Consider the following 11,951-nt stretch of genomic DNA (forward strand, 5'->3'; position numbering starts at 1 on the left):
TCCATTTGTAATGGAATTACCACAAACGCATTACTGGATAACCAAATCCATCTATTTGACTATTTTTGAAGTATAACATAACAAAATTATTTTGAGTTACGACCGAAATAAAACTCATTTTTTTTAATTTAGTAATTATATATATTTTAATAATACATTTTAAAATTATTCAAAATCCAAAAGTACGAACTATTTAAATGTTAAATAAATAAATAGTATAATGATTAATTTAGTTATTAATGAATATATTTTTCTGTCAATTTAGTCTTTTTTTGTTAAATTCGCTCTCAACATTTTAAAAAATTCAAATTTAACTATTTACCTTTCAAAAGAGTCTAATTATTTTTTATGGAAATATTTGTTAAAACATTAAATTTTTAAACATGCAGCTCGTGTGTACTTTATGCCTAATTTTTTTAAAAATTTTGTTTATTTTGAATATTTCTATAAGTTTTAAATTATTTATAGAATTGGTATATAAAATAAATAGTATCATATTAATATGAAATATACGTGGATTGTCATGCAAGTTGTGCCAACAGCATTAAAAAGTTAATGTTTTAATTAAGATTTTGATTTTAAAAAACAATTTGACTCTTCTTAAAATATTAATGACCAAATTTAACTCAAAAAAATAAAGATCAAATTAATAAAAATTATAAACATTAAGGACTAAATTTATCATATACCAAAAAAATCGATAAGTTAAACAACTAGATTTGAAAAAAGAAAAAAGAAAAAATTGTTGTCAAGGTCTCTTTCTACTTGGCATTTTCGTGGAAGCCGACCAGAAATAGATAAGAGCAGATAGCAAGCTTTTCTCCAAGAGATCACGTTAACTTTTAGATTTCAAACCAATTTCCAACATTTTTTCACTTTTTCTTACTTTCCAAACCCTATCATTTATTAAAAAAAAAACACATTTAAACGTAATTGAATTTACGTTTTTTCTATAATTACAATAATAATAATTATAAGTGAGAAAAATTCGATTCGATTTGAAAAATTAAAAAAAAAATTGAGTTAATCGAATCGAGTTGTACAAATTATTCGAGTTTTGAGTTCGAGTCAAGTTGAATTTTACAATTTGAATAATTTAATAACAAATTGATGTAAATACCCCTTTGGTTCTTGTCAATTTTAAAAATGAGTAAATTGGTCTCTCTCAACCAAAATTACAAAATAAATTTCAAATTTTCAAAATATTTATAAAAATTATATTTTTATATTTTTAAAAATTATATTAAATAATATATAAAGAAAATTAAAATTTTAAAAATTTTCTAACATAATAATTTTGGAACCTAAATAAGTTGATTAGTGATTCAAGTTTATCACACTAAAGTATTTTTTTTATTTTGCTTTAAAAAATTTTCAAATATATATGGTTTCAAATTTATATGCTCTAACATGGAATTAATTATACTGTAATAAGATTTTAATTTAACATGTTTAATTTTTAATTTAATTCGATTAAAAAATTAAATCAAATTAAGATGATAGAATAGAACTCGTCAACTCAATTAACTTAAATTTTTTCACTCAATTCGACTTGATTTGATTAAATACTTACCCCTAATAATAACAGTATAAGTTGAATTAAGATTTAAATAGCTTAAATGGCTCGTGACAAGTAGATTTTAAACATTATCATATACTCACTCTTTTTTTTTTTTTACTTCAAACTTTTTTAATTATTTTTATTACCCTGAATTAGTCTTACCATCCTTTGAGTTTAAAAACTCAATAGTATTTAAAGTAATAATTAAAATTTACTTGTCAAATTATTTTTTACTACCAACTATATTTCAGTATTTATTTAAAGTAATGATTACATAAAAAAGGTTGTATGAAACAAAGATATTATTTTTTCAATAGCTTAATGTCACAACATTAATTTTATCCTTAATTTTAAAATTTTATTTGATTTTAATATTTTCGAAATAAAAATATTGGTATAATATTAAACTATTAAAAATACAAATAACCATAGTCGCGTAACTTTTCATATTTTCCTTTCTTACAACGCTATACTGCTAAAATCTTATTGTATTTCTTAGTCATATATATTTATTATTAATGGCTGACCCGATAGCTAGTTTTGATGAAGTTTGATTAAATTTCAAAAGATTCTAACTTCCATTGTCAAACATGGGTTGTTGGTTGGTGATGTTTTGAAACTTTGAAGATTGATTACAGTATGAACCCTAACAACTCCTTCAATTAATATTATTACACTTTACAACCGGCCTGCGCCCCTTGATTTCACCACCTTCTTTTTGTTTGGAGTTTTGACTTGTTATTATCAGCCCCCTTTCCCCCACAACCCTTTACATGTATATATAAACTCTTCCCATCTCTTCTTCTATCACGTTCTCAAATCTCATTTCTTCACTAACATCATATTAGTTGAGACCTTCAACAATTAATCATTTTCTGGTAAGATTTTTCCATTTCCTAATTCCCGAGAAAATATTTTCCCAGTTTACCTGTTTTCACTTGGTTTCGTTCATGGTTTCCATGCATCAGGGAAAAACGTGTGTAATATGATTCATTGGTATTTTTGGAGGACAAAAAATCATGTTTTCTATAAATGGAAAAACACCCAGACAAGCATTTTTTTATTTTCGTATATGATATTATGATTAGTTCTATACGTATCTCAAATTTTGACTGCCGGGTTTTCATTTCACTTGCAGATAATTTGAGAGAAGGAAAGAAGAAGAAAATGGAGATTCACCACAGTAAACATGAGTCATGGTCCGATACCGAGAGCACAAGCAGTAGCAGAGTCGGTTACAGTGGTCCATTGAGCGGTCCGATATTGGTGAACAATGCTAACAAGAAACACAGCAGCAAGAAGAGTGCGAGGTTTAAAGACGGTGACGAATACGTCGAGATCACTCTCGACATTCGTGAAGATTCGGTTTCCGTACAGAATATCAAAGGCGGCGACCCGGAGACGGCAATGCTAGCGACCAAGTTAGAGAAAAGGCCTTCGTTTGGATCCCAGCTTTCGTTCAAAATCCGGCAAGTTTCTCAGGAACTGAAGCGAATGACGTCGATGAAGGCGGCGGCGCCGTTTAACAGGGCCGACCGGAACAAATCCGGCGCCGCTCGTGCCCTACGGGGACTGAAATTTATGACCAAAAACGTTGGAACCGAAGGCTGGTCCGAGATCGAATCACGGTTCGATGAATTGTCTGTCAATGGCTCACTCCCCAAGTCATTGTTTGGTCCATGTATAGGTATTTATGACATATCTCCATATCTGTAATTTTTCATGTTATCAGGTTCAGCCATGAAAATGCACTGTTGTTATAGCCTATAGGCTTATAGCTACTTGGTGTTATATAACTTGTGATTATATTCAGGCATGAACGAATCAAAGGAGTTTGCCGAGGAACTGTTCGAAGCTTTGGCTCGCAGAAGAGGGATAACATCATCGGCAGTAAACAAAGCTCAGCTAAGGGAATTTTGGGAACAAATTACTGATCAAAGCTTTGATGCTAGATTGCAAACTTTCTTTGACATGTAAGAATTTATGCACTCAATCTTTAACCAAATTTATGTTAATTTTGAAGACCCTTTTTCATTTTTTTCTTGAATTTATTTAGAATTTCTCAGAACTAGCTAGCAAATCAGTAAGGTCTATAGTGTATTCTCAATGGGACAGTAAATATAGATTTTCACCTAAACATTAGGTAACTGTCTTTGACAAAGTTATGCTGAGAAAACAAGAGGTAATCGTCAAGCTAAATATTATATCATATTATAAATTTATAATCAGAATCTATATTCACTATTCATGCAAATAATTTAATCATATAAACCCGAATTTCATGGTTTCTGTGCATGTGAAGCCATATGTTAGGTGGAAATAAAATTCCTTTTGTTATCCAAGCTGTTGACTTCAAAGTAATTATTAACTGTCCTAAGTTGATAATTTATTACAAGCTTACATAATTAAATGATTTTATTTTAATTTGATTTATCAACAAATCCATCAACTTAATTGAGACAAATAGGAAATTTTTTTATTTGTGCACATGGTTAATGAAACAATGATTGTTGTAGTCAATGGTTGAGAAGTCTGTAAAATTCATTTGGTTTTTATGCATTCTTTGACAATGATGATGTTGGTAATTAAATGCAGGGTTGACAAAGATGCTGATGGAAGGATCACAGAAGAAGAGGTGAAAGAGGTGAGTGACTATTATATCCAATAGTTGTTTAATTAAGCTTTTGCATTATCCATACAGATATTTACAAGTGTTTCAATGGTGTAGATTATCACATTGAGTGCTAGTGCTAACAAGCTGTCAAAAATCCAAGAATGTGCTGAGGAGTATGCAGCCTTAATCATGGAAGAACTGGATAAAGACAACCTTGGGTACATTGAGGTCAGCAAAAATAAACTAATATTCCTTCTTTAGGCCCATCAAGTAGTTTACATGATCCCATTTATGGGCAAGAAGAGACCCAGGCAAGACAATACTTGGTCAAACCTATGGTTTATTTATTATTATTCTTTTATTTCAGATATACAATTTGGAAACACTACTACTGCAAGCTCCAAGCCAATCAACCAACTTAGTGACGGACAGCCGCATTTTAAGCAGGTTATTGAGTGAAAAATTGGTTCCAACAAAAGAGAAGAACCCCATTAAAAGATGGGGAAGGGGTCTTGCCTATTTTTTAGAGGACAATTGGAAGAGAATATGGGTGTTGGCTCTTTGGTTCTCAATCTGTGCAGGTTTGTTCACCTGGAAATTCATTCAATACAGACATAGAGCCGTGTTTGATGTGATGGGCTACTGTGTTACCACGGCCAAAGGTGCAGCTGAGACAACTAAATTCAACATGGCCATAATTCTTCTTCCAGTGTGTAGAAATACCATTACTTGGCTTAGAAGCAGAACAAAGTTAGGGGTGGTTGTCCCATTTGATGACAATATCAATTTTCACAAGGTATGTTGCTACAAATAAAGATCCAATATAACAAAATATACTGAAGGACAAAGATTTCCTGTTTTAGAACAAATTACATTCTTGACTTGAATGAATTTCTATAGGTGGTTGCTTGGGGGATTGCTGTTGGGGTTGGCTTGCATGCTGGTGCACATCTAACGTGTGATTTCCCTAGGCTTCTCCATGCCACTGATGATGAGTATGAGCCAATGGAACAATTCTTTGGGGAAGAACGGCCTAACAACTACTGGTGGTTCGTGAAAGGGACCGAAGGTTGGACTGGCGTGACCATGGTGGTGCTTATGGCCATAGCCTACACACTAGCTCAACCTTGGTTCCGCCGAAACCGGCTAAACCTTCCTAAACCCATAAAGAAGCTGACTGGATTTAATGCCTTCTGGTACTCACATCATCTATTTATTATTGTCTATGCCCTCTTCATTGTTCATGGATACTATCTCTACCTCTCCAAGAAATGGTACAAAAAGACAGTAAGTATCTCAACCCTAAAAAAACTAGCTAGTTTTAAATATTTCAATATGCTGACATTCTGCATTGCTATTTGGTTCAGACATGGATGTATCTAGCAGTTCCAATGCTATTATACGCATGTGAACGCCTAATTCGAGCATTTAGATCTGGCTATAAGTCAGTGAAGATCTTGAAGGTACATTCCAATCCCCTTAAATGTCAACTTTATCACATTTACCGATTAGACAATTAGCTAATATTCAGTTCTTATAATTCAGGTTGCTGTCTACCCTGGAAATGTACTTTCCCTGCACATGTCTAAGCCTCAAGGATTTAAGTACACTAGTGGCCAATATATCTTTGTGAACTGTGCTGATGTCTCCCCATTTCAATGGTAAAAAAAACAGTAACCAATAATCATGTAATTCCCTGATTTCAATGATCTAATGACAGTACTAATGATACATTAGTGATTCTGATTCTCAGGCATCCCTTCTCCATCACTTCGGCTCCTGGAGATGACTATTTAAGTATCCACATCCGAACCTTAGGAGACTGGACATCCCAACTCAAGGCCCTTTTCTCAAAGGTGATCATTACAACAACAAAATGTCTCATTTCTAAAGCTTAAACGTATCAATAGTTTTGCCTTAATATGAGCTGGTTTGCAGGTTTGTCAGCCTCCATCAGTTGATCAAAGTGGCCTCTTGAGAGCAGATATTGGTAAAGGCGAAAACAAGCCAAGGTAAACCCTTTTTTGGCCGATCCATTAGTCATCTATTTTCAGTGATAATCTGAACTCTAAAATGGGATTTTAACCTATTGATCAAACAGGTTGCCAAAACTCTTGATTGATGGTCCATATGGAGCTCCAGCTCAAGACTACAAAAAGTACGATGTTCTTCTCCTAGTAGGACTTGGCATTGGTGCCACCCCATTAATCAGCATAGTCAAAGACGTGCTTAACAACATTAAGCAACAAAATGAAATCGAAGAAGGGGTGAAGAACAAGAGAAAGCCATTTGCCACTAAACGAGCTTACTTCTATTGGGTTACACGGGAGCAAGGCTCGTTTGAGTGGTTCAGGGGGGTAATGAATGAGGTGGCTGAGTATGATAGAGATAGGATGATTGAACTTCACAATTACTGCACCAGTGTATATGAAGAAGGGGATGCTAGGTCAGCTTTGATCACCATGCTTCAGTCCCTCCAACATGCCAAAAGTGGTGTGGATATTGTTTCGGGAACACAAGTGAAAACACATTTTGCCAGGCCAAATTGGCACAAGGTCTTCAAGCACGTGGCTGTTAACCATACGGACAAGAGAGTTGGTATGTATTTGCTTTCTAGTATATTATCTTTAAATTTCTACATTTCAATGAAATATTAGGTAAAATTATCATGGAGAACCCTATACAAATAGTTAGATTGTATTTTATTCATTCTACTTAAAAAAATAGATAAGGCAGTTCCAGTATATTAGATAAAAAAACAAACAGTCTCTATATGCCAGCATGAGGTACACATGGCATATCACACATTATAATCTAGTTATTCCATCAATCACACCTATTTTTAATAGTACAAATGAATAAATTTTTTTAACAAAAATGATTAATTTGCTCCCTAATCTTATGTATAGGAACCAATTTATCTTTTTTTTTAATAAATAAAATAAAATGCAATCCAATTCTTAATAGAGAGGACTCCGTAATACTTTTACCAAAATATTACTCAATATAGACGGAGTCAAATGGGACCAAGGATAGATTTAACATGGTTTAAGTAACAATTTACATGTACATTTTTTCTTTTACCTGCAGGAGTATTTTACTGTGGAGCACCAGGATTAACAGGGGAGCTAAGAAGGTTAGCTCAAGAGTTTTCAAGGAAGACCAGCACCAAATTTGATTTCCACAAGGAAAACTTTTAAAAAATTGGTCCTATTGGGTTCATTTAATTCTTTTTTTTTTCTATATATTTTGGGAAATGCAACAAAGCAATACTAGTACATATAATTATGTTTCTCATAGGGTAATATAGGCTGTAATGTTTGGTAACTAAGTTATCAATTCTTATATTGTAATTTAATAAAACACTTCTCCCGCAGATTGTCAAGGATTCACAAAAGTAAATGAATGAAGTTGAGATTTATAAATTATATATGTTATTTTTATTTATTTTATAAAGGAAAAAAGAAGAAAATAAAAGGGGGTTGCAGACCTATAAATATCTGTCTATAAAAGATTAGACTAAACAATCAAAGCTGTAAATCAATCTATCAGTGTGCCAGGCCAAAAAAAAGTGAGGGTATTGGAGAAATAAATTGGACCACTAAGTAAAAGGACAACTTTATTCTTAATGCTTGTTAAGGATCAAAGTTCTTTTTCATTGCTCATTGCTAAGCATTTCCATTTTAATATTAATATTGAAATTGACGCTTCATGTTGATGGTTTCCTTCCTGTTTACACAAATATTAGGCAACCTATCTTTCCTATTATACAATATAAAAGGTTTAAATTTGTTGTTAATCCTTATACTTTTATAAAATTTAAATTTTAGTTTTTATACTTTAAAAATTTTATTATTTCAATTCATCCTAATCCAATAATCGCTAGTCAAGTCACATATGAGAAAAACCTAATCAATATATTAAATTGATAAATTTTAATGAAAATTATATACAATTTTAATGATTAGGTTGAAAGTAAGAGGACTTAATCAACTTTTAAGTATAAAGATTAAATCTCAATTTTACTTAAGTGCAAAGACTAACATCATAATTTAACCAATACAAAATACCTTTTTAGTCCACTATTTGCCATTCCTAAATTTGGAAATTTCATACACAAAAAAATATTAAAATAAATACCTCCTTAAACAGTATCAGCAATTTCTTTATGTGTTAAACAAAGTCAAGGGCATGCATTTTCATTGATCTTTTACAAGACACATGTGTGAATATTGTCTTTGTTTAATTATCAATTTTCAGATTAACTCTGTTTTTTTTTCAAGTTAATATGTTAAAATGTACTTAAATTAGTTCAATTTTTATTTTTAAAATTAAATAAATTTTATTTTTATTTATTAAAGTTCTTGATGATAAAAATATAGTTAATCGAATATTCTATAAAATTCTCTGTTTATTTTCAGACATTACGGAAAACAGTTCCTTTTCACCTTCAACGTATTCAGTTCATCTTAAGACAATGTTTTCAAATAGAAAATGGTTAATGTATTTTTAGGCACCTAAGTTTTATTTTAATATTCAATTTGATATTTTAGGTTATTTGTTTCAATTTGATATTTAAATTTAGTTTCAATATTTAAATTAATACTTAAATTTTTTCAATTTAATACTAAATTAAACATTAAAATTAAACTTAAATATTAAATAATATATTAACCCAAATTAAAAATAATACAAATAAAATATCATATGATATTCACAATTTATTGTTTGCAGCATTCACAAGAACTTTGGGTTAATTCCAAAATATACATTGTTTGTTAAAATAATTCCATATCATAGACAATTTAATATCATAAATATTTATTTAAATAAAATATACTAATTTAAACATCTCTTTACCATATTACTATTTTTCTATCAACAAATACAACAGGATCTTTAGGTAATTCCAAAATGTAGGACAAAACTCCATTATCCCATAATTTAATCATATTCATTTACTTTCTCTTATCATAATTTCAATACAGGTTCAATTATATCTGTTATTTATAACACAATATTTAGAACTATTCATAATTTTTCTCAACTCATATATAGAATGATAATGCGTTTCAATAAATTTATAAAAATTAAACTATAACTCAATTGACTAATTTAATATTAATTTTATTAAAAAAGTTATTCTTTTCTTCATATACCAAAGAAAAATTGACACTGGTTTTGCATTATTAAGTAGGAAAATACCCATAAAAAAAAAAAAACAGCCATTAATTCTTGTAGTCCTTGCCTAGCAAAAAGGAAAGCAGCATAAAAGTATTAAGCTTGATCGGTGTCCATTATAGAGAAAAACAAAAGCAAAGCCTTTTAAAGGAAAAAAAATAATTGATGTAATAATAAATTAATTAATTAATTTCTCAGAAGCTACTGCTCCTTTGCCACCCCACTCAGCACCAACTCCCTAGGCCTTAACTTTATTTTATTTTTTTCCTTCCTTCTTTAAGCCTTCACTTCTTAAGCAGTTTCCTTACGGTTTATATTCTCTCTCTCTCTCTTTATCTCAGTGTTTTTAGTTCAACCTTTCTGGGGAAATTACCTTTTTCTTCTTCTTCTTCTTCTTGTCTTTGGTATTATTTTGTTCTAATGGCTACAACAGATGGAAAACCAGAAATTAAACAAGAATCTAAACCAGAAGCCAAGCAAGAATCTAAAGAAGTTGAAGATAACCAAGCACCTCCTCTCAAGTATAAGGTAAAAAGCATGCACAACATAAACAAAAATCCCTTTTTTTTTAATGGATTTTTAAAGCTTGTTTTTTTACCCTTTTTTTGTTCCTTTTTTTTTTGTAGGCTTGGGTGTTGAAAGTCTCCATTCATTGCGAAGGCTGCAAAAGGAAAGTGGAAAGGACTCTAAGAAAAATCGAGGGTAATGTTTTGAAACAATCCCAAATCCTTATTTTAACATGATTTTGTTCATATTTTCAATGAAAGTTTAGTAAAAAATTTCTCACCTATGGTTTCCTTTTGTGTTTTTGTTTGAACTTTTAATCATCAGAATCTTGGTTGTTTGTGAGATTATCTCATCTGGGTTTTCTTTTTATTTTTTTTCAGTTAATCTCATTCCTTCATCAAAGTTTTCTCTTTTTCTTTCTCAACATAATTTTTTTGTGGTAAAATTTTCTTTTTTTTCCTTGTTAAATTTCTTTCTTGTTCATCTTTCAACTATGAAATTTTATTTTTCTTTGTGATTTTGCAGGTGTTTACGAGGCTTATGCTGATTTGAAACAACAAAAAGCCACTGTAAAAGCCAACTTGCACGTAAATGCTGAGACTCTGATCAAGAAACTAGTGAAGAAAGGGAGACATGCAGAGCTATGGCCTGAAAAGGCTGAATCAAAAGAGAAAAAACAAGGGAAACCCAAGAACAAAGATAAACAAGGTGGCCAAGCAAATGGTGAAGGAGCTAATAATGGCAACCATGGAGGTGATAAACAGAAAGAGACCGTCAAAAATGAAGTCAAGGTTCAACAAGAGGATGGTGCTAAAAGCTCTGAAAATGGCGGTGGCTCTAGCAAGAATGGTGAGGGTTGTAGTAACGTTAGCAAAGCCAATGATCAAGGTGGCGGTGGTGCAGCTTGTAAAAACGGTGTACAAGTTAAGGAGCCGAAGACTGAGGTGAAGCAAAATGTGACCCCGGTAGCCGGTAATCAGTCATCGGTGGCTGAGAAGAAAGGTGGTGGTAGTGGTGCCGGCGGTGATACTGAGGGTAACGGTAATGGCAATGCTGGTGAGAAAAGTGGCAATGGCAGTGGGAGTAAAAAGAATAAAAGAAAGGGGCAAAAAGCTAATACCGATGAGGGTGGTGAGCAGCATTCTGGTGATGCAGTACCTGCATCCATTGAATCACATTTTAAAGTGCATGGACCCCATGGTCCAGTTCCCATGCCATCCCCAGCCAATCATAGCCCACCACGTCAGCACCCAGTGTACGAGTACCCAACGTATTACCATGCACCACCGGTGTACCTCACTAGCTACAACACGGCGTATCCAAGCAGTAGCTATACTGCATCCTATTACACCTCACCACCACCGTATTCGTATGCATACATGCACCCGGGTCACACAACCGAACGTCAAACGTCGGATATGGACATGTACTCATCCTATCCATCGTATTCATCACGTCCGTCCGATTCCTTCGAGATGTTCAGCGACGAAAACCCGAATGCATGTTCAATCATGTGACGTATTCTTCCGCATTATATACGAAAATACCAAGCTTATACTACTCGTATAAGTATGTATCTGGGGGGCATATTTTTGCAATGTATGTAGATATAGAAGGAAACCTTGCAGTTTAAGTTAGGGTAAAAAGGAATAAGAGTGGGAAAAAATGGGGTTTTGCCTTTGTGAGATGTTTTTATGGCTTTTTTTTTGAGTATTTGTTTTTTTTTTTTTTAAAGTTTACATTTAGCCTTGTAATGCTTAGTTGTATTGTAGGGCCTTTGCCCCATTTCTCTTTAAATGATGTGTAAAAGTAGGTTTTGATATGGCATTTTTGGCTTTTTATTCTGATGGTGATGATTAAATGAATGCTTAGCTATAGTTAGATGGGACCTTAAAAAGGTTTAAAGAAAATTGAGGGCTCATAATTTTGCCAAGTGTTATATTAGGTGATTGTAATAAAAAAAAATTTAAAATTTATTGGCATTTTGCACATTGGCTCTTAACTTATGTAGGACCCTTCAAATATCTCAAAAACACATTTCTTTCTGATGTGTAAAGTTAAAAACCTGATGGTGAAATTGCATGTTTT

General features: G+C 31.9%; 2 protein-coding genes across 3 annotated transcripts; both read left to right on the top strand.

Annotated features, from left to right (window-relative positions):
* The first annotated feature begins 2,085 nt into the window (after positions 1-2,085).
* On the top strand, positions 2,086-7,600 carry LOC108470925 (respiratory burst oxidase homolog protein B). Of its 2 annotated transcripts, none has more exons than XM_053021996.1 (13): positions 2,086-2,198; positions 2,700-3,248; positions 3,375-3,534; positions 4,157-4,205; positions 4,290-4,403; positions 4,543-4,971; positions 5,076-5,462; positions 5,543-5,638; positions 5,721-5,836; positions 5,929-6,031; positions 6,114-6,187; positions 6,277-6,773; positions 7,266-7,600. In XM_053021996.1, the coding sequence occupies exons 2-13, from the start codon at positions 2,729-2,731 to the stop codon at positions 7,373-7,375; spliced, it is 2,655 nt and encodes an 884-aa protein (XP_052877956.1). In that variant the 5' UTR covers positions 2,086-2,198; positions 2,700-2,728; the 3' UTR covers positions 7,376-7,600. The 2 variants fall into 2 exon arrangements, with proteins under 2 accessions (XP_052877956.1, XP_017627939.1); XM_017772450.2 differs by having other exon boundaries at positions 2,101-2,439.
* Positions 7,601-9,454: 1,854 nt separating this feature from the next.
* Positions 9,455-11,690, top strand: LOC108470537 (heavy metal-associated isoprenylated plant protein 36). Its single transcript, XM_017771885.2, has 3 exons — positions 9,455-9,884; positions 9,983-10,058; positions 10,389-11,690. Exons 1-3 carry the CDS (start codon positions 9,777-9,779, stop codon positions 11,378-11,380), a joined length of 1,176 nt encoding a protein of 391 aa, XP_017627374.1. The 5' UTR covers positions 9,455-9,776; the 3' UTR covers positions 11,381-11,690.
* Positions 11,691-11,951: the final 261 nt, after the last annotated feature.

The sequence above is a fragment of the Gossypium arboreum genome, chromosome 11 (genome assembly GCF_025698485.1).
Source record: "Gossypium arboreum isolate Shixiya-1 chromosome 11, ASM2569848v2, whole genome shotgun sequence".
Classification (NCBI taxonomy): Eukaryota; Viridiplantae; Streptophyta; class Magnoliopsida; order Malvales; family Malvaceae; genus Gossypium; species Gossypium arboreum.

Coding starts and splice junctions, on each gene's coding strand:
- LOC108470925 (XM_053021996.1), top strand. CDS start 2,729: ATGGAGATTCACCACAGTAAACATGAGTCATGGTCCGATACCGAGAGC. Junction 4,206..4,289: donor CAGAAGAAGAGGTGAAAGAG/GTGAGTGACTAT, acceptor TCAATGGTGTAG/ATTATCACATTGAGTGCTAG. Junction 4,972..5,075: donor ACAATATCAATTTTCACAAG/GTATGTTGCTAC, acceptor GAATTTCTATAG/GTGGTTGCTTGGGGGATTGC.
- LOC108470537 (XM_017771885.2), top strand. CDS start 9,777: ATGGCTACAACAGATGGAAAACCAGAAATTAAACAAGAATCTAAACCA. Junction 9,885..9,982: donor CACCTCCTCTCAAGTATAAG/GTAAAAAGCATG, acceptor TTTTTTTTGTAG/GCTTGGGTGTTGAAAGTCTC. Junction 10,059..10,388: donor GACTCTAAGAAAAATCGAGG/GTAATGTTTTGA, acceptor GTGATTTTGCAG/GTGTTTACGAGGCTTATGCT.